This window comes from Nuphar pumila, chromosome 7, assembly GCF_984573655.1.
Source record: "Nuphar pumila chromosome 7, dmNupPumi1.hap1.1, whole genome shotgun sequence".
In the NCBI taxonomy this organism is placed as follows: Eukaryota; Viridiplantae; Streptophyta; class Magnoliopsida; order Nymphaeales; family Nymphaeaceae; genus Nuphar; species Nuphar pumila.
Genome location: NC_143255.1, coordinates 130,740,182 through 130,763,229, shown reverse-complemented (window position 1 = coordinate 130,763,229; position 23,048 = coordinate 130,740,182). Strand labels below are relative to the sequence as shown.

General features: G+C 37.7%; 1 protein-coding gene across 1 annotated transcript; it reads right to left on the bottom strand.

Annotated features, from left to right (window-relative positions):
• Window positions 1-5,183: 5,183 nt before the first annotated feature.
• Window positions 5,184-8,255, bottom strand: CNX1 (calnexin 1). Its single transcript, XM_090015195.1, has 7 exons — window positions 8,182-8,255; window positions 7,714-7,823; window positions 7,516-7,585; window positions 6,287-7,416; window positions 6,119-6,190; window positions 5,644-5,760; window positions 5,184-5,539 (listed from the first exon to the last, which is right to left on the bottom strand). The coding sequence occupies exons 2-7, from the start codon at window positions 7,801-7,803 to the stop codon at window positions 5,396-5,398; spliced, it is 1,623 nt and encodes a 540-aa protein (XP_089871321.1). The 5' UTR covers window positions 7,804-7,823; window positions 8,182-8,255; the 3' UTR covers window positions 5,184-5,395.
• Window positions 8,256-23,048: the final 14,793 nt, after the last annotated feature.

Genomic DNA, 23,048 nt, shown 5'->3' with positions numbered 1-23,048 from the left:
TGAAGATGCTTTGAAAGATCGTTTTGGGGTGATATGTAAGTAGGTGTCCCACACTTGAGAACTAGTTTGGACCATTGGAAAACCGCAAGTTGGCACCTAAGAGAGTTGATGTTCCTGCGACATGCATTGGTGGTCGTCTTTCTGTACGAGAATCACAAAGGGCTTGGAATTGTTCTTGCTGGGGTTGAAAGGCACCCCATCCATGAGCTTGAAGACGATAAGTTTGTCATGTGGGCGAGGATGACCTGCTTGTATATGAGATTGCACCGAGAACCTACAAGCAAATGGTGCTCAATGTTGATAGAGCGAAAGATTGTTGTCTAAGTGATCGCAGGCGCGTTAAGGAATAAGACTTGGCATGTTAAAGGTTGCGACGATGGTGGCAAGTAAGACCTCTAAGATCAAGAGAACTCAATGAGATCCGATACCATGTAATTAAGTATGTAGAATTACAAAAGCACATATAAGTCCAAGAGTGGACAATTACAAAGAAGATAGATAAGCACAAAAGTGCATAGACAAAAGTTCACTAAGGGACAATACAAAGAGCCACTTAAATAGGGGGGACTCGACCCTATTTATATACAAAAAACAAGAGGGAGACCATTGGGAGCTCCTCTTCACAAAGACATTGGGGAGCTCCCAACGTTTTCTTGGATTCTAAATCCAACATTGCTAACTTATTTCTCAACTTCATAAGCCTTTGTAAGTAAACCTGTCCAAGTTGGTTAGAGGTGCCCCAAGGGGTTTGGCACAGTGAAGGGAGTCTTCGCCACTAGACGAGTGGTCAAGGTTCTATTCCCATGAGCATCAGATCCTTGCATCAATGAGAGCAATGGATAAGCCTTTGCTCAGCCAAAGCTTTAAGACTCCTTGAGGAAAAGGGGTGCACCATGGGTTTACACCATTGAGACAGCTATTGCAGACTTAGCTAGCATGACTAGTTCTTTGATCCTGAGGGTGGCTTCCCCATCCATGAAAAAAAGGTTGGTTAGAGGTTGGAAAGGAGCAAATGGAAAGAACTCAGAGATAGGTGTCACCACCATATTGAGAAAACCAGATTAGCCATACTCCCTGAGGAAGCTTGATCCCACAAGAGAAAGGCTCTATTAAATTGTTGTTGAATTCATTTCAGACTTCCAGTAACGACTATTCAGAGCTATTCACTAGCAAGATGGGAAAAAACAATAGATAGAAGATGAAGGAAACAGATTGAAGCAAAACCACTCCAGGCATCAACTGGGGACTACCCTATCCAGTGTTACAAAATGGAGACCAACATTTTTGTTTAGCAATAGCAGAGTTCACTATGTCATATATTGGTAGAAATTAGTCAGAGGTTAGATTATTTAAGCTTATGTATCAGCATCTCACACACTGTTTCACTACCATGCCCAATGGTTGGTTGGTGCTAGAATAGTTTTTTTGCAGGAATAAGTTGAATAGGACACAACAAATCAATAACTATACCTTAGATATTGTCACAGGCATAGAATTTTTTGCAAACACGCGATGCGCCAGACTATCCAGTTTGCCCAGCCTAATGGCCAAAGGCCTCACAACAACACCTTTCTATGTGCTGAATCATTTCATTGGCCCTGTGCACCACCTTGTGCATAGCTGCCTAGCAAAAGCTGATCAAGTACATCTCAAAATGCATATTCTATCTAGTCTATGCCACTTTGTGCATAGTTGTCTCATATCAGTTATCACTTCTCAAAATGGCACAAACTTGCTTTAGCCTTGCGTGCCATGGAGCATATTGTGATTCCAAGCGCACACTACAGCAAAACCTCACCACTGAAGGAACAAGACCTTGTGGTCCCCAGTTCGAAGAACAGTTGATGATTTAACTGTATAACGAAGAGCACCACCCAGACTCATTCGTCGGTGCCTAGGCATTCACTCGCCTAGCCCCGAGTCACCATACTTGGTTGAAATCACCTAAGGTGATCCCTGTGAGAATTAGCCCTAAGCCACACGCACCCCCATGCATCCAAATGTTTTACATGAGAAACTCCTGCAAGTCGAGAGATCCTTAACCAAATCTCCAAAAGCAACATTCTTTGATCCACTAGCACTGTTTTACCAAATAATGCTCCACGTTTGTGTTGTCACACAACGATATTATTGCCTATTGCATGTCGAGCTATCACCGTATGTTACCAATCAAGCCAACGCATATCGTGTGTTCTTACACTTGATGCATTTTCCACTCAGTAGAGCTCCGCACTGCACATGGCTCATTCTGAAGGCTCGGTCTGGGACATTCTCCCACATCCAAACCATTGTCATTCTCGACAATGCCAGTGCAGGTAAGAACACAGTCTTAACTGATATGTCAGTTTTCTTTTACACTTATCTTTGGTCTATTTTTTTTTTCACCCTACTCAACTTGTTCTAGTTTCCATCCACTATCGCCACAACCTTTAACACGCCAAGTCTCATTCTTTAATGCGCCTTCAATCACTTAGACAATGATCTTCCGTTCTATTAACATCGAGCATTCTTTGCTCATGAGACCCCAGTGCAGTCTCATACACAAACGGGTCATCCTCGCCGACATAACAAACTTGTCATCTTCATGCTCATGGTTGTGGTGCCTTCCGACCCTAGCAAGGGCAATTCCAAGCCCTTTGTGGTTCTCGGAGAGAAGGACGACCACCAATGTGTGTTGTAGGGATATCAACTCCCTTAAGGCACCAACTTACGATTTTTTAATAGTCTACACTAGTCTTCAAGTGAGGGATACCTACTAGTGTATTACCCCAAAGGAGTCATTTAAAGTGTCTTCCTAGGCACTCATCCATACAAGAGGCAACACGGCCCAACACTGCAACTCTCATCCGCAGCCAGCATGCTACAACTCTCATCTAAAGCCAACAAAACGTTCTCGTAGGAACCAAACTGATGTGCCACAAACAACTTTTTCTGCACACATAATTCACAGAGAAAATTTCAACTCAAGAGATCAAAACAACGAGCATTCTGCTCAAGATGGGCACTCTGCTAACTCATAATCTTGGGAGAGAATATAAAAGTTTAATTGAGTCTCCCATACTCAAAGGTGCAAATCCATCCTATTGAATTCAACGTGCATTCTCTGCATGTACAAGGCAAATGCCATGCTCCACCTACGAGTCTAACGTATAACTAGTAGTAATCTTTAGCTTATCCATGTTTTCTTAGCCAACTGAACAATAACCTTACGCTTTTGCTTACCCTCGATAAGATGACTCATACCACCCTACCAGCATTTGGCTTCTTTGCTCAGTCAATAACATTTCAATTGTGCGAATTTGCGTAACCAGGATAAACCATCATTGTCCCCTTCAGTGTCACACTCAATGAACAACAAAGTCTTGGTAAATTTTTCTTCTTTGATGCCAAATTATCACAGGCATAGAATTTTTTGCAAACCCACGATGCGCCAGACTGCCAAGTCTAGCGGCCAAAGGCTGTGCACCAATACTTTTTTATGTGTTGAATCATTTTATTAGCCCCGCGCACCACCTCGTGCGCAGTTGCATAACGGAAGCTAATCAAGCATATCTCCAATTTTGTATTTTATCTAGTCCATACTACTTTGTGCATAGTCGTCTCATACCAGCTATCATTTCTAAAAAAGACACAAACTTGCCTTAGCTTGGGTGCCATAAAACGTATTGCAACTTTATGTGCAGGTTACAGCAAAACCTCGTCACTGAAAAAACAAGACCTTGCAGCCCTCAATTCAAAGATCAGTTGATGATTTAACATCATAGCGAAGAACACCACCCATACTTATTCATCAATGCTTAGGCATTCACTCGCCTAGTCCTGAGTCACAATATTCGGTTGGAATCACCTAAGGTGATCCCTGAGAGAATTAGCCTTAAACCACACGCATCTCTCTGCATCCAAACGCTACCCATGAAAAACTCCTACAAGTCGAGAGGTCCTTAACCAAATATCTAAAGACAGCATCCTCTGATCCGCTGACACTGCTTAACCAAACAATGCTTCACGTTTATACAGCCACACAACGATGCACTAACAACGATACCATTGCCTATCGCGTGCCGAACTATCATCGCACGTCACCGATACAACCAACGCATACTGTATGTTCCTACACTCGATGGCTTTTTCACTCAGTAGAGCTCTGCACTGCATATGCCCCCATTCCAAAAGCTCGGTCCGAGACGGATATATTATAGTAGTAAAAGTTAGAATGGAACACAACTTAAGTTTTTTAAACAAAGGTGGTTGAGAAACCGGGCAAGAGAACATTTTATCATGCGTGTATGTATATCAATGCATCATGGCATTCATCAGTAGTAATACAACAGGGGCACACCACAGGCCCAGAATACTCAAGCAGCACAGTCAATAAATAACACATCCAAGCAACAAACAGAACCAAACATGTCAGAATTTTAAAGAGGAGATTAAGAGCATGATTATCATTTAGTTCAGGAACCTATCTGATGGGCTCGGACCGTAACTGCAAGACACAACAAGCTCATTAAAAATACACTTTAAAGCATAAAGCGGATACTCGGACATTGTGGAAGATGAATAATAGGTCTTTAACACAAAAATACATCACCCAGATGAGCATCAAGATTATCCCAATTTACAGCAGCAAAAACACTAGTAATAATAAGTTTCCCGTCAAGGATCCAACTTCTTAACGGCAAGCTTTTTTATGAGGTATAAACCAACTTACCAATTGTTTAAATTCAATGGTTTAATTTCCGAGATCGTTTTCATCTCTTCATGTTGTTTTTATCCAGTTAATTCGAGAACTAACGTGCGGGAACACATCAAGTCTTAATGGTACTCGACAGAATATTTGGTAATGGAAACATCAATGCTTATATTTCGGCCAAGCATACCCACACTAGTGACCAGCCTCAAGCCATCACTAGTGAAAGTTTGATAAAATTTGATCAGTTACCATGATCTTGTTGTGACATGAAAAGAATTAGGCACAAGGCATGTCATACACAGTCAAGAAGCAACCACTCAAAGCTATATAGTCGTGCTGATATGGCTCATGTAGCAGCAGAATTTGTTTGAGCCTCTTTTCAAGCGCATTGATCATCGAACGAGACAAGTATGGTAGAAAAGCAGTAAAACCTGATACCAATGTTAGGGCCAAAACAAAATTCATGAGGTACAACGAAACCAAGCTGGAGTTTTCCAATGAAATCTCTTCGGATATGAAAATGAGTACACAACCATATATTAGAACAGGAAACACAGATATTTGAAGAGCCTAGAAAACTGCGTTCCTTCAAAATGACAAAAAAACAGACTGATAACTGCAACATCACATCTACAAGAAGTCGAGGACAGAGAGCACACAGCGATTAAAGTTACTCTGTTCAAAATCTCAACTACTTTAAGCCTATGTTTCTCTCCTAGATCTCCTCTGCCGAGGAGCTGCAGTTTCCTCCTTCTCATCCTCATCTTCCTTCTCGGTAGAACTTCCTTGATTATCCGTCTCTGCAGAATGGTCATCCTTCTTTTCTTTTGGCGCTTCAGGTCCAGCCTACAGAAAAAAAAAAAGGATAGGCCAATCTCTGAGATATGCACTATAAAAGCAAAGCAATCGAAACTTAAAGACCACTACAGAAGGAAGAAGAAAGAACTCACAGCCGGTTTCTTCCCACCAAAAAGAATCCTTAGGAAGAGTGTGCTAATAACCACCAGAACCGAAACCAGAATACCAATTGTAAGATTAGGTTGCTTTTCACCTTTTTCAATAACATCCTGCAACACAGCCATCCCCGTTCAGGGATACTCATGAATTGAAAAACATAAAGCAACAATGCAGTTCAAACAATTCCAGTGCACATATGGAGACAATAAATTTAGACAGATAACATGTAGAATTACAAAAGATCAGCCTTCTGATGTTAATTAAGCAGGAAACTTAATGGAAATATCGTCACATGACGTCCAAATTTTCACCCTATGAATCAAACCTAAAATAATAACACAAGTCATTCAGACAAAGATCTCAAGCCATTCTGCAATTACAATCCTCATATTACAATTATGTCATAATGATATATTGAAAGATGAATAATTGTCTAACTAATAATGTATGAGAAGGTGAGTCACTTACAATGATCTTGACTTTATATGCTTCCAAGAATGGAATGTCAGCTATCTTGTAGAGGATATCAAAAACTTTTTTCTGCAGGAAATGAGAACGAGGTCAGCATAAGGCAAGAAAATGTATACAAGATTCATATAGCAAATTGTAACCCAAAAATAAAGACATAAAAATCACTTGGAAGCCTGCGAGCCCCTTTGGGAGATTGGCAGCCTCATCCTCAGCCTTCTGCTTTTCCTTTTCAGTATCATATTTGGGCTTCCATGCTGTCTCACGGTACGTCTCTGCAACCTTCTCATCACTTGCTATCAAAATATTGTCGAATAAGATCCCATCCTGCATTGTCCAAATCTCTATTCCAATAGCAGCAATTGGCTCAAAGTTGGGCTTTTCGAGTTCAAAGTAATCAGGGTTTGGAATTTGTTGTGGCTTCCAAATGCCTTTGTAGTTAGGGTTGTCAATCATCGGGGCATGCCATTTGCCCTTGTAGGCTGGATTCCTCTTCATAGGTCTCTTCCACTCACCACAACCAGGTGCTTCTGCACATTTTGGGTTATCAATTTTTGGGGCCTCCCACTCTCCGTCCTCCTCATCATCCCAATCTTCTGGCTTAGTAGCCTCTGGGTCATCAATCTCCTCAGGCTCATCATCCAACCAACCCTCAGGTTTAACAGCCTCCTCATCTTCGATTTCCATCGGTGCATCTTCATCCCAATCATCTGGCTTCACTGCATCAGGGTCTGAGATCTTGGCTCTCTCATCCCAATCCTCTGGTTTTTTATCATCTGGGTCAGGAATGGTAGCAGGCGGGATGAAAGGTGGTTCAAAATCATCCTGTGACAGGAAGTTTGCCTTCTTCTTCTCTTCGCCATCAATCAATATCCTTAATTCATTATCAGGTTTGACTATTGCGGTGTAAACATGAGTAAGCTTGTCCCAAGGAACGGATGGAGGATGCTTGAGGTGGTGCTCAACATATTCTCCAGATTTAGGGTTTTTGTGCTTCACAATGAAGTGCACCTTGTTGGTTGAACCACATTTATCAGGTCCAAACATAATAGAGTAAGGAGACTGATTGTCGAATTCCTTAGGTTTCCACCCAGCATCCTGAGGACGGAGGTACTTCAAATAAGCTCCACCGCATTCAAGACCATTCTGCAACCTGGTCTCAAATTGCAGAACGATAGTTCCATCCTTGAATTCTACCGTATTGTCCAATTCCTTGACAATGGCGTATTTCCTCGCCTTCTCGCTCACAAGAAGGCCGTGATCATCATGCCCCTCACTCTTAGCATGCTTCCATACGCCTAAATCAAACAATTAGAAAAAAATAGTAAAGATTAACCGTGACCAAAATGCACAGAGAAACCTATAAAACGCTAAGATCTACAACTTTATAAACCAACCTTGGTAGTCGTCCTTCTCAGGTACAATCCACCGGCCTTCGAATGATTCGTCAAAGGATTCATAGAACAACTGGACAAGAAGCATTGAATAAATTCAAAGCAAACTAAAACCCTATAGAAGACCACCAGATTTAGATAATCTACAATACGAACAAGGAAGAACAAGACGGGACATAACAGTCTCCATTCAAAACTCACCTCCTCTGCGGCGTTGATGCTGACGGCAAAGCACTGAATAAACAGCAAAATAAATAAGGAGGCAACGGAGATCCGCTTATCACCCATCATGGAGAACCAAACAACCCAACCTGCAGACAGCGCCAATTCAGATTAAACCACCAGAAAACCCTAAAATAACTCCAAACCCAATACAAACCCTAAGTTTCACAATTGATCTGCCTCCCCAAACTCTCAAAATTTCCTTCGGAATACGTCAAAAATAGGAAAAAGAGAGATTCGGATCATACTAAACAAAAACTAATCCGGAGAATGGATTCTTCGAGTAAGAAAAAAAGCGCAAAAAAGAAAACGAGATACCAGATCTAAAGATGACCGCTATAAATTCCACATATTGCATACTAATCGTAACGGCGTAGATGAAAGAGAAACGTTCAGTTTCCACATGAATATAGAAGAAGAGTAGGGTTTCGGAAGGCGATGACTCACCGGAAATCGATTGGAAAAACGGCCGGAAAAAAGCGCACTCCGAGTGAAGCCGAGCTCGAAACCCCGATCTAGGGATCGTCTGGATCGAGAGCTAAAAATAAAAGAGGGAACAAGGTCAGGTGGGCCCCAACGAACCCACGTCCTTGCGACCAATAGTGAAAGGAGACCTATGGTTGTGACCAATAGTAACTCGACGCGTCATCCTCCAGGGAGCCGGTGACGTGGTTCTCGCTTAACCGCCAAACTGCCCAAAGGAAAGGCGGAAACTACGAAATGCCATTCGTGCGTTGGGAGGTTGCACCCATAGTGACAAAAGTTTTTATCGGCAATTTCTCGTTTTTCAAAAACTCGCGAGAAATTGAAAAAATTCCATAAATCTTGCATTTTTTCGGCAAAATCTTGGCAATAAAAAATTAATTAAAAAATATAAAAAAATTATTTTTATAAGAAAATATTAATGAAAATTATTTAAAAAAAAAAGCATAGGATTTTTTTTTGCGATAAATCACCGTTTAAAACGTAAATATCATGTTTAAATCGTGGTATTTATGTATTTTCATAAATCTTGCAATATTTTGAAAATCTCACGAGAAATTATTGTTTTTAAACTTTCAGGCAATTTCTAGCGATATTATTGAGAGATTTTCATAAATCTCGCGATATTTGTCACACCACCGAAATGTGCGCTCGCCGGAAGTCTCTGTAAGAACCTTTTTTTTCCTACGAGCTCTGAGCTGAGTACCTGACGATGACAGAGGATCCTGTTAAACGCTTGGTGTGAGATTGCTAATTTCGCCCAGCGTTTTTACAATCCTGGGTGGGTCCCACTTGTACTGAATGGGTCCTGTGGTTGTAAGCGCTTGATAAGATCTGCTCTCCATGACCGCTCCCAGTAAAAGTTCTTTTTTTCTCCATCAGGTAAAATTCAGAGTTGAGTGCATGACCACTCAGCTTTACTTTAGGCTAGGGGTGGCAATTTCTGACACGACCCGTCAACCCGACCCGCCAACCCGCCTCTTAGGCGGGTTCGGGTTGGGCTTAAGGCAACCCGTTTAATAAACGGATCGACCCGCGTAACCCGTTTATTAAACAGGTCGGGTTCGGATTGGGGGTATGCCAACCCGCCAACCCGACCCGTCAACCCATCAACCCGACCCGCCAACCTGACTACCTGCCAACCCGATCCGTCAACCCGACCCGCGAACCTGAAAACCCGTTTACCCGACCCAACCCATTTATTAAATGGGTTGGTGGGTCGTGTCGGGTTACCCGTTTATTAAACGGGTCGGGTTCGTGTTTGCCACAGCTGACCCGTTTAATAAACGGGTCGGCTTCGGGTTGAGGTATGCTGACACGCCAACCCGACCCGATTGCCACCCCTACTTTAGGCTTTGTTTGAGAGCCTGATGGCTAATGTTTGAGAGAAGGAGTTGGGGGGAGAGACTAGATTTACCGCAGGAATTAACTAACTCCAACTCCTCCAAAATATCCATTTGAACTCCTCTTTAAAAAAAACAAAAAAGGTATTTGCAACTCCTTGAACAACAAGGATTCCAGTGAACATATTAGGCCCCATTTCTTGTATTCTGCCCCATAGTTTTTAAGTGTTTTATGATAGATCTGAACCATTAGATGTATTTAGCATGCTCATTTAGTAGGAATCGATTCTTGGATCATGTTTTTTTTTATAAAAAAACACATTTTATGAGTTAGGAAAAATTGCTACCTTCATAGCCATTCATTTTAGATCACTAAAAAAAACATGCATACAGGTCAGATTCTGATGGTCCAAAAGCTGGTTCCCATTAAACAAAACCTATAGATGTGAGAACATACCAAAAAAATGTGGTTTGGAGGGGATAGAACGAGAATGTGGGCAGAACCAATGCATTACCCTATAATATACATTTGTATACACCAATGTTATCAGTGTCGGTGTGTATCGGCCTACATCATATAGGGAGAATTTTGATACGATTCAAGTTGATTCAGCTATTTTTTAATAAATGTAAAAAATATGAAAAATATTTTTAATATTATTTTTTAATTATTTTAATGGTTTTAACATATGTCACATTATGATTGACACATAACAGTTTTTTATTATTTTTGAGCCGATACAGAACGATTCAGCTGAGTAATGGTATTGGCCAATAGAGCTGAATCTGCAACCCAACGATCAAGGCCGATACTGATACTGACAACATAATATATATGTATATACACATAATATATATATATATATATATATATATGAGCTATGGGTCAGTGCTAAACCCATTTGGCATGCTAAATAGATTTTTTGGACTTTTTTTATTTTATTTTTAAATTTTGACCATACATATGTGATCTATGTACTTGATTTTATAGGGATCAAATCTTGAAGTTTTTTATTCCAACACATGGGTGAGTTTTTATAAAGTTCGAAAAATCAATGGTCCAAAATCTTTGTAAATTTTTAAGGCTCCAAACATCATTTTTTAAATTGAAAACACATGATCCAAGTGTGGATTCTTAGTAAATTGACCATGCCCAACACATTTATAGGGTCAAAACTGTGTAAAAAGCATTAGAGAAGCTGAAACCCCCATTTAGCACGCAGTTTAGCATGGACCCATTTTCGCACGTAATATATATGTATACATAATATATATGTATACATAATATATATGCATACATAATATATGGGAAACTGAAATATGTTTACCAACCAAATATGTTTGCTCGTATGAATCGAGATTTTCATAGTTTTATAAGCCTTAGCCTTGCTAGGTTAGGCCTAATTTATAAGCCATAGTCTGGCCTAAATACCATGTTGTAGGTTCCCAAACATAGTGGGGAATCTAGAGTAGTTGTAAGCCTGAATCATTGAAGGAGTTGTTTATGCTTCCAAAAAAAAGAGGGAGTCCACAACTCCTCCCAAATCCATTTTTCTTGAATTCTAGTAATTCTACTTCCCCCGACTCCTTGCAACTCCCTCTAACACAAGTTCCCAAACAAAGCCTTATGTATATCAAAATTGTTAAAAATATTAATTACGATTATTGCTGACTTATCTTGGGTTAGCTGGAAGATATTAAAAATTGTTAAGTTCTTCTTAACAGTTTTTAAATGTTTGTAACATTTTGAGTTATGAAAAAAGTTATTTGTGAAACATTGAGAATGTATGTTGTGAATGATAGCGAAATAGAAGAAGAAACTTTAGAGAATTGTGATGATAGTGAGCGTGAAGGTCAAGGTCATGGAATTTCATATCATGTTTTTTTTGGTGTCTTGGTCTCAAAGTTGATAAGAGTGAAAAGACTCTTGCAAAACAAAAAGATGGATTTTATTGACACTGGGTCGACCCAAAACATCATTTGAGAAGACCACACACATACTATGGGCTACAACACCAAGGAGCAATCCATTTTCAATGTAATGGTTGGAGATGACAACCATCACAGATGTGCAAATGTATGTGTTGATGTAGAGCTAAACCTCCAAGGGTCTAAATTCAGACTATATCTAAAGTCATTCTTCTGACGTGGAAATACTTGCATGGATGTCATCTCGACTAACATGTATATTTGCACAATTGATTTAACCACAAATCACAAAAATGTTTTTATTTTGTGCATTTTTTTTAAATTAACATCATAGATGTGATTTGCATAGCCTGTTTAGTATGAATCAAAGCAAATTTTCCATCTTTAATTTTTTTTTATTCAAAAAATACAATTCAAAGGTTAGTTCCTACTAAATCAACTATGTTGAATGCACTATGAGGTAAGACTGAGTCAAAACAACTTGCATCATGGGATCCTAATAGGATTATAGATACACTAAATATAAGTTTAAGTCGAGTACACGTTGAAAGTTCAAGTAGAAATGCTTTTGGAGGCTCAAAAAACTATTTTTGTCAAAAACTAGATTGTTAATGTTGAAATAGAAAGTGCTTGTTGCCAAGCGCATTAGTTAAGTCAATATTGACTATATGTGAAGGAAGTCAATTAAGTTCATAACAAAATTAGACTTTCTATTACTTAGTTTCATTCTCACCATATACATTATGGGAAAATATTTGCTACCCTCATGGGTGCAAGAAACCATTTTTTAGAACTTTCAAGGAAAAAATAGCTTAGTCTTTCCAAACTCGATGAGAATGAAAGGACTCTTGCAAAACAAAAAGGTGGATGTTGACTGCTCACTTATCTTTAATATAAAGCATGTTGTACATAAAATTTCTAAATTACAAACCCTTAGTAATGATTTTTTTTCTAAAATTCAGCCTTGAATTATAGGAAAAACACTTAGGAAGCGCCCAACATGCTAAAACAAATTTTCAGATCATGGATTTAGCATTACACATACAAAATTTTTAGAAAACCACTTATCCTAGACATGGTTTCTAAATACATGCATAAAATTTCTCTACATGTTGCATACTTCCTAGAAATTATGGGAGTAAATCCCCATACCTTTAAATCATCCAAGAACACCAAAAATGCAACAAAAATCTTCCAAGATTTGCCCCAAATTTGCAAGAATCCCTTAGGATACCGAAACTCCAACCACCACAAGTCTACAAGAGCAGCCCCTCCCTTCTTTTTGTAGTCCTAACAAGAGAATGAAGGTGAGTGAGGGTAGGATGAGGAGAACCATGAAAAGGGTGAGAGGTGATGATAAGAGAAAGAACATAGTTGGGGAGGAAAAATGTATGCGAAAGAGAAAGAGAGAAGAAGGTTTCATGTGAAAAAGAAAGGGATGGAGGGGGCGTGCCACATGAGAAAAGAGAGTGAGGGCTACTTGGCCTTCACCTCCACTAGTTGTCCTTGAGAAAGGACAAAAATGACTTCTAAAGGATAAAGAATCCTAATAGGTATTTTACCAAAAATACCCTCACATTTGACCAAATTAACAATTCTACCATAACCCTAAAAAACCAACATTTTACCAACAATTTCTTTTATATCCCTATGACAAAGATGCCCTCAACTTTTATCAAGAATATTGGGCATGTTCATCACCTAAAAAGCCATGAACATTGTCAAAAATGATGACTATGTCCCCAAATCCAAACAGGTTCGATCCAAACCCAAATTCGACCAGCTTGAGATCCAGATCCACACAAAATAATTATTTGTCGAAAATAAAACATTCATAACATGAAAATGCTCATTTTTAATTAAAATATTATCATATTACATTGTTTAAAAAAGTCGGGTTGATACATAGACTCTTTCACGTATCTTCTTTCTGCCTTTAAAACTTTATTATTTTTTGATAGCCTAGTAAAAAAGAATCAATTTTTCTATTAAACCATGTTAGAGCTAAAACATAGACCAAACTAGTAATCCCTGAAAACCTAAAGTTGATTCCAGAGCCCGTATCTACCTAACCCCATAGAATTTAGACCTGAATTTTAGTCAATATCTAGTTCTACGTGTCTAGAAACCTATCTTTAGAATTTAATATTTTTTTGTAAAACCGTTTGGAACAACCAAAATTTCTTCTCATGCTTATCAAACCTGATGCGATTTTGAAAATAATAATTTTAAACCAAGAACCATGCACCAAATAATAATTTTTAAACTAGTTCTTACACTCAAGTAGAATGGCAACTCAGATTGTTAACTCAGGGAACAAAATTAAGGCACACAATTTCACTTAAAATTTTACTTTATTAATAACTCAAATAAAAAGAAATTTACACGATCCTTGGAATTATAGTGCAATAAAAATAAACACACAAAAAAAAAGCAAATTCTATCATAAGCTCGGACCATGCATGCAAAGACCAAGAAGCTCCAAGATATGGCTGCCTCAGCCCACCCACCTCCTTGTTCAATATCACGTTCCAGAGCAACAACCTGTAAAGCAAAAACTATATCTATTCTACCAACTAATGTGATAATTAAGCAAAATAAAAGTTAGTTACTAAATTATGCTAACTAAACTAACACAAGAAATAACAACTAATTAAGAAAGTAAATTATCTAAGTTACTACTAGAGCAATTAAGATAACTAAAACAATTAAAGAACTATAATGCAATAATAAAAAAACTAACAAAAATTGCTAATTTAACCCTCCGAGTTTTTGACAAAAACCAAAACTCTGACAAAAACACTTAAAAACATGAAACAACTTTAAAGAAAACACGAAAATGGAAAGAAATGACTAAATTACCCTAAACTCTGCAAAACTAGCTAAAAACAACTAAGACGGGGACAGTTCAGGTTGGACAGACTATGGGCAAGGTCAAAACAGACTGCAACGACGGCAAATTTGGTTGAGATCTGGCTTAAACCTTAAACTTACATGCCCACCTTATCCCTAGACTAAACTCTATCCAAAACTAGGCTAAACAACACCAAAAAAGATAGAAATGCCCCTACTATTATGAAATAAAGACTTCAGTTGACAGAAAATTAGACTTTCAAAAACAGAGTGGAGACACAGTCAAATCGACTCCAAATAAGATGAAACTTGGCAAAACTCTAGTCAATACCATGACAAAACTAACAAAACTTACCTTGGGTCATAACTTCACAAAAACTCACATAAAATAATGACCCAAAGTACGATAATATTTTGCCTGATTTTCTGAAACTAACACTAACTCCAACCTAACTACCATTAAAAACTAACTAAATACAACTAAATTAAGCTAAATTATTGACAAAAACAGGAGCTTAACTATTTCTAATCTATTAAAAAACATGAAGTAAGCAATGAAAAGCTTACTAATCTAACTACACTAACTACAACTAACGACAATAAATGTAAACTAATAAATAAAAGTTTACCAACTAAACTACTACAAAGCAATTAAAGAATTAAACTAACAAGCAATGCAAGCAAATAAATAAAGAAATAATGAATGTAAACTAGCTAAACTTAATTTATCTAATTTAAACTAACTATCTCGTTAAGAATCTAATGGTTAACCAACTGACTACTTCTAACTAGCTCAACAACTAATTACAACTAACTTAAGATCTTAAGATTAACTAAAGCTATCCAACTAACTTAAAATTAACTTAACTTGACCTACTGGAATTTAACATAAACTAACACTAAAGCACTTAAATTAACTCTAACTTACTTGAGTAATTTAACTATGAACTAACTATGCAACGTTAACTAGATTGAAACTAACTAGACAAAATGATAATTCAAACTAACTGAACTTAAACTAATGCAAGACAAGAATCAAACTATACTAACTTACTATAATTGAACAAAAAATAAAGCTAACTTAACTTCTAATTTAACCTTAAATTAAAACTTTAATTAACTAATTTAATATTAAACTAAAACAGTAATTAAAAACAGGGAAGTTGACTACCTAACTCAGACTCATCTAGGGAGGACGCCTAGATCAAATGGGCGACTACCCTTGGCCCACAAGTCTCCTAGCTTGGCTCCACTTAGCTAACAACTAACTTACTAATTACCAATCCTAATCTAAGTAGAAATAGGAATCCTAATCTAATTAAGAAATAGTTAAGATAATGCCTAAACAAATAGGAACTATCTAAATACTAACCTTCCTAATTCTATGTTAACTAACTTTCCTAATCTATAGACTTAGATAAGAAAGAAACTACATCTATGACTTGCTAATTAAATACAAGGTAAATAATTTAATTCAACTAACAATTAAAAAACTTGTTAAATAATCAAACTAACTAAGGAAAAAGAAAACTATCTAAATAACCACAACACTTAAAGGGCGACAACTAGGAAGGGCACTTTCCTAAACTAGACTTAGAAAAGAAGCAAAGGAAAGCTACCACAACTTACTAACTAATTAAAAGGAAACTATCCCAACTCTAATTAGAACTTAAGAAACTTACTAAATAATTAACTAAGCTAATATAAAAAAATAAGAAACTAACAAATAGAAACCCACTAAGAGGTTGGCAGCAACTAGGAAGCCTCCTAACCACCGGCAAGCCTATGGCTGATCTAAATTGGATTTCTAACAAGAATTTTATTTAAAAATCTAATTAAACTAAAGGTAACTAATCAAATTACTCTATGGTAAAACTAAATTAACTAACAAACCAGTAAATAATAGTAAATTGCTATGGTAAAAAACTAACCAAAACTAAACACCTCTAGCAGGCACCCTAAAAATGACTAACCCTTAGCCGGCTAGACCTAGAACAAAAGAAAAGCTAATCTAATGCCTAAATCAAATTACCTACTGACTTTACGTAAAAGAAACATACCTTAATACTAAAAAAATAAAACTTAACAAATACTTAATCTAACTAAAAATTAATTTAAACTATCTAATCTAATCACACCTAATCGGCTAGACCTAGGAACGACCAACCTGGCCAGATAGAGCTAGACCCATATGGTTGGGCTAAGTCGGTTCTTGATGAAGTAGGAACACGACCAGACCCCTCCTTACACTAAAAACAATGAATCAAGGACTGAAACACATGCGAAGGATTACTCTAAACCCACGTTCGGACTGAAACTATCTAGACATAATCTACCTACAAGCGATGGGTGAGAAAGTGCACCTAAAGGGTTGCCCGACGAGTTTGGGGAAGAAGAGAGTGATCCACCATGTCGAAGACCACGCCACATGTCTCCTAGCTTGCTGCTACACGTGCCTTCTTGCTAGATTTGGTACTAAAACCGAGTTGGCAAAGAGGGAGTTTAATGGTGAAGAAAGAGAACTGGCAATTGCATAGAGGGGAAGCTCTCAGCCACCAACGATGGAAGTAGATGGAGCAACCATGCCAAATCCGAATAGGAAGCTCCAGCCACCTAGACCTACAATAAAACAAACAAGCCAACAGAGGAAACATGAAGAAAATCAAGAAGAAGAAGAAGGAAAAGAGAAGAAAAAGAAACGTGGAGGAGAAAGAAGATGGCCACGAAGAGGAAGAAGGAGTTAGAGAAGAAGAAGAGGTAAGAAAGAGATGGGGGCATGATATCCTAATGTTGGACGCCTCCTATAATACAGAACTTAACTTTTATATTAAAACATTTTATTAAAAATTCCTAAAACAAACCTAACTTAGAAATTATGTTAAGAGAACACCTACCTATTGAAAATAACTACTTACCTCTTGGCACCTATTTTGGAGGGCATTTTTGTAATTTTCTTACCTTGGGTGGATAAATTTAGGATTAAATTGAGCTTGGATCCAGTCCAATATCCAAAGTGAAGGCTTTGGGTCAGATCTGGATCCAAACCACCTTGAAAACCAATCCACTTACCTTGAAATAGGTCTATCTTTCTCATTTTAAACCGGTTTTGCGTGAAATTTGATCCATGGCTTCTTTGTACCTAAAATAATACAAACACAGGTATTTATCCTATAAAAGCATATATAAATGCATGAATTTATAATAAACGTGATATGCATTTCATGCATCATCAAATGCCCCTATGCTTGCTTGTTTGTTAGTCCCCGAGCAAACTAAATCTAAGCTACTATGCTAAGAAACTAGAAATAAATAATACATGCATTTAAATCAATTAATATACAAGTTCTAACTAGTCTAACTCACTTTCGTAGGAATAACAATTGTATTTAGTATATGCAACAAGCCCTTTAAACCCCTGGGTTACCTTAATGGATGAATAAGGTCTCGTAAAAGTTTACAGTGATGCTACCCACAAACATCTTTGTCATGCATATGTGTACTATCTTTTCAAAAAATTAGGCAATCAAGAGACTAGTTTAAACAATTATTTCATGCAAGTACATTCTCACAACATATTTAGAGTCTAACACCATAGTGGAAAAGCTTTTCCTTGTACCTTTCTAAAATTTGTAATTATCCATGTTTTTTCCTAAGAAAATCAAGCATAATCATGCTATTACCCATTTATCCTCACTTGTATATTTTCTGCATAATTTTTTACAATTCTTTCTAAGCAATAAATTTTCATTAAATTCTTATATATATTTTTTTCTTTTTTTTTCTTCTGAGTACTATGTTAATTTTCAAGCTTTCATGACCCGTTTAGTGAGCTTTGGGTCAGTGACTCCTAGGCCAGACGACCTTAGGGCACCAGACTTAATTGGTCAAGTCACTAAGCCCTAGATTTTCATAGATTTATATAGTTTTCTTCCTATCATGTGCAATGTCTACACCTCTTAGGCTATCTATTGGGTCTATGTAACGAGTGTTGGGTCGGTGACTCCCAAACTAGTCGGCTTTAGGGCACTAGGTGTAGAACATGACCCATACTTACTTGCTCAAACCCAATAGGCTACAAGTGTCAGCTAGACATAGAAGTTTGGCTCTCCTAATTGCCCTCTTCGCATGAGCATGAGCACTTCAACTTGTGCCTCAACCCAACTATTCAAGAACAACTAAAAGACTCAAAACAAGCTACACGTGTGCTCAATTCTTCTCATTTTACTACTTATGTTTTCATTGCTTAGTTTTTCAAAAACAAGTCTGTGCATATTCATACGTGTGATTTAAAACAAACTCTAACATTTCTATACCTTTCTTTCCTTTGAAATCCACATAAACAACCACTCCTTCTAGATTAGTTTCAAAAAAAAAATTCTACACAAAACTTAAAAGTCCTATAAAATGTCAGGTCATGCAAAAATATTCATATAATGCTAAAATTTGTTCCTTAAAAGCCTAATTTCATAAGCTTTTACCAAAAAACAAATACATGGACTGAAAAAAAAAATGGGGTATGCATCTCATACTCTCCCCCATGCCTGAATGACACTGTCTTTAGTGGCATACTACAATGCAAACATGCAAATGCTCATGCACACCTAAGAACATAAAAGAAATATGGGAGGAAGGAAAGATACATGTTTCTATGTAGAACATCTTGCTGATTGTCGCCTTGTCTTCGCACCACCACCATGCATATACGAATGCATGATTTTTTGCTGGACTAGCAAATGATATGCTCCTGTGAAGGTTCCCTGTGTCCTGTATCTGTAACTCATAACATTAAAGCATAGAAGATCAAAGCATGCATGCATGACAATTTAATCAAAAACCATAAATGAAAAGAAAATGAACAATCTAATTCTATTCTTACTCTATGAATATGGTACAAGATCTCTGCTCAGATCCTATTCCTCTGTGAGATTCATGACCTCACACTCTCCTATCCATGAGCCATATAAAATGTAAGATTTGAGTCTTTGCCCATTGACCTTGAAAGTCCCTCTGGTACGAGGATTACACATGATCATGACACCATGTAGAAAAATCTCCTGCACCATATATGGTTCATCCCACCTTGATCTGAGCTTCCCTGGGAAGAGCTGAAGATGAGAGTTGAAGAGCCATACTTTCTGCCCAAGCTCAAACACTTTTTTGACAATGTGCTTTTCATAAAATGCCTTGGTTTGAACTTTATAGATCTTTACACTCTTGTATGCATCATTTTTAAGCTCTTCAAGCTCACTCAGCTACAATCGTCTCTCTTTGCTAGCCTGGGTCATATTAAAATTGAGCTTTTTGATTGCCTAGTAAGCCCTATGTTCCATCTCGACAAGAAGGTAGCATGTTTTTCCAAAAACTAAACGATAAGGTGACATGCCAATAGGGGTCTTAAAGGCAGATCGATAGATCCACAATGCATCGTTAAGGCACTGGGACCAATCCCTTTAGTCTGGCCAAATTGTCTTCTCAAGAATCTTCTTTATCTCCCTATTTAATACCTCCACTTGTCCATTGGTCTGAGGATGATAAGGAGTGGTGAACTTGTGATGCACAGAATACCTTCTGAAAAGAGAGGCAACTTGCACATTCTTGAAGTGCTTGCCACCATCACTAATCATTGCCCGTGGCATACCAAACTGACTAAAGATATTGTGCTTAATGAACTTCAACATTACTTTAAGATCATTGGTTTTGGTTGCCACTGTCTCGACCCACTTGAAAACATACTCAACCGCCACAAGAATATGTACATTTTCAAATGATGGCGAAAATGGGCCCATAAAATCAATGCCCCAAACATCAAATATCTCTACTACTAGTATCGGGAGCAAGGGCATCATGTCCCTCTTGAACATGTTCCCTGACTGCTGGCATCGACTACAATGTCTACAAAACTCATGAGTGTCCTTGTAGAGGGTGGGCCAATAAAATCCAGACATCAGAACTTTGACTGCAGTTTTTCTACTATTGAAATACCCTCCACAAGCTAGAGTATGACAAAAATTGAGAATGAACTCATACTCCTCTTTCGGGACAAACCTCCTTATCATCTGATCTGCACAATATTTGAACAACTCTGGTTTATCCCAATAATAGTGCTTAACCTGGGAGACAAATTGGTCTCTTTTATGCTTACCCTAATGCGCAAGTAATTGTCTAGTCACCAAATAGTTCATGATATCAGCAAACCAAGGCAACTGCGAGGATCCAACTGCCATAATCTGCTTATCTGGGAAAAAAATGATGATTGGTTTCTGATTTATTGTAGAATCTATAATCAGCCTAGAAAGATGATCAACTACTATGTTATCATTGCTCTTCTTGTCTCGAATCTCGAGATCAAACTCCTATAGTAGCATGACTCATTGAATAAGCCTAGGTTTGGTGTCCTTGTTTAACAGATATTTCAATGCAGCATGGCTACACTACAACAAAAATGCGTAATGGTGACAGATGCTATCCGTCGTTGTACATGTTTATGATGAATTTTGCGATGGACTAGCGACGAATATCATCCGTCGCATAACCCTAGTCGCTAAATTGCGACGGAATTTATCTGCTGCCAATTTGTCGCTATGTAGCAATGAATTAACGACGGATCATGTACATTGCGAATTCATCGTTAAACAGAGACCAATTTGGTTAAGCGACGAAATTTAATCTGTCGCTATTTCCGTCACTACCATTTATCGACGAATGAATATCCGTCGCTAATTAGCGACGGAGTAGCGACCGCTTAAATTCCGCCACAAACCGACGACTACCTCAAATTGGCGATGGAGCAACAATAGATATTATCTGTCGCTACTCCATCGCTAATTTGTTATAAATTTTTTAAATATTTTTTTAAAATATTTTGAAAATTGAGAAAAATTTCTCGTACAATTCATATATCCTGCTTATAAAAAAACAGTACAAATAAAAAATGCATACAAATTAAGCAGAAATGCTAAGTTAAGCAAACTTTAACTACCAAGTACAGTCCTTGCGAAGTTATAATTAGTTACAAGTTTGTCAAACAAATTAAACAAAAAAATCTAATCCTCGCCAAGATTTTGGGCGTCATCATCTTCATTTTTTCGATCTGCCCCTTCCTCCATGCCTCCATTAGTTCCTATACGTTGATCATCTCCATCATCCTATAAAAGAGAACCAAAATGTTAGTATTTATAAACAAAACATAATAAAATAAATTATATGCAATCCATATAATCTAATGCAACAAAGTAAATGGTTGAATGACAAATACACTAATAATAAACTGAAGAACATTAACAAAATTATAAGAAAAAATTTATAGCAACTCAATCATGCATACCTGATGGGTACCTGAGCTCATGTTGAATGCAGATGAAGTTCTACTTTCTTGAAAAAAGTTGCGCAACTCATTACAGACAAGGTTGGGAATGACTTTATTTAAAAAGTGTTGCATTTTGTCCTCAAGACGTTGATAAACACCATCCCAAGACACAACAGGGTCAATAGGACATTGGGAGTTGATGTTGGCGGGAGAACTCTGTAAGCCTGGGCTACAGAAGGCAACGACTGGTGTGGTGTTTATTTTACTCCCAAACCTGAACACACAACCATTTTTGGGTTCACCTGTAGCAGTCACCCATGCTGCAGGATCAAAAGACGGATGCTGAGTGAAGTCATCACCATATCATTGTATCATTTGCTGCTCGTATGACTCCTACAAAATAAAAATTCGAATATGAATTAATAATTAAGAATTATAATATTTATGATAACATAATTCAAAGTAACTTGTATATTACAATGTTTATTAATACAATAAATATATACCGTTGTCGCTCTCACCTTCTCTGATACAAAATCTCTCGTGCTCTTACGTTTATATGTTTCAACAAACACATCCTTGTAAGACACAATGCTTCCTTTTTCTGTTTCCTCCAATGCGACATAATATAAAAAATTGATTAATAAGTATGCAGAAATACTCACAAATTTGACTATATATATATATGACTTACCATTTTCTTCTGATGGCTCCCAAAAGCCTTAGATCCACTTGTGTGCAGATGCGCATCAGGCATCACTGATGGATTTTGTGCAGCCTTTGCTGAGCGATTTCGAAAATCATTGCTCACCCACTTGTCGCACATGCCCTCCCAATAATCTCTCTTGACAGTAGCCGGCCCATGGCCCTTCCACTGCAGTGGATCATCTATCTCACCAATTGCTTTTTTTGTTGCAGTCTTCATATTGTGCAGCATGTCGACAAATCGATTGGCAACCTTCTGCCACACTACCCTCGCATCCTTCTCATCGTTTGCACTCGCGAAGCGTTGGAAGGCCTATAAATACTTTCAGAACATTAGCACATATTTCAATAAAACACTGCTTGTTATGATAAATGATTGCATACCATGAATGAGAAAATTAAGCTGTCCAATACCTCTCTCGGGTACTCTTTCCATTGCACTATCGGTCCTGGAAGATGATGAAGTAATGACTTCGTAATTCTTTGTATTACTTCTTGCTGCTCAAACCTCGCACTGCACATGAAAAGAGACACATTAACAATCGACTGTCAATATATATTTTTTATAAGTTAAATATTGAACAAGTGACAATGAAATACTTACGGTCGACCATCGATATACACTATTTGAATTACTTGTCGTGGGTCACACAGAGAAGACCTTGCATCCGACATATGTGGGTCATGTGTAGGCG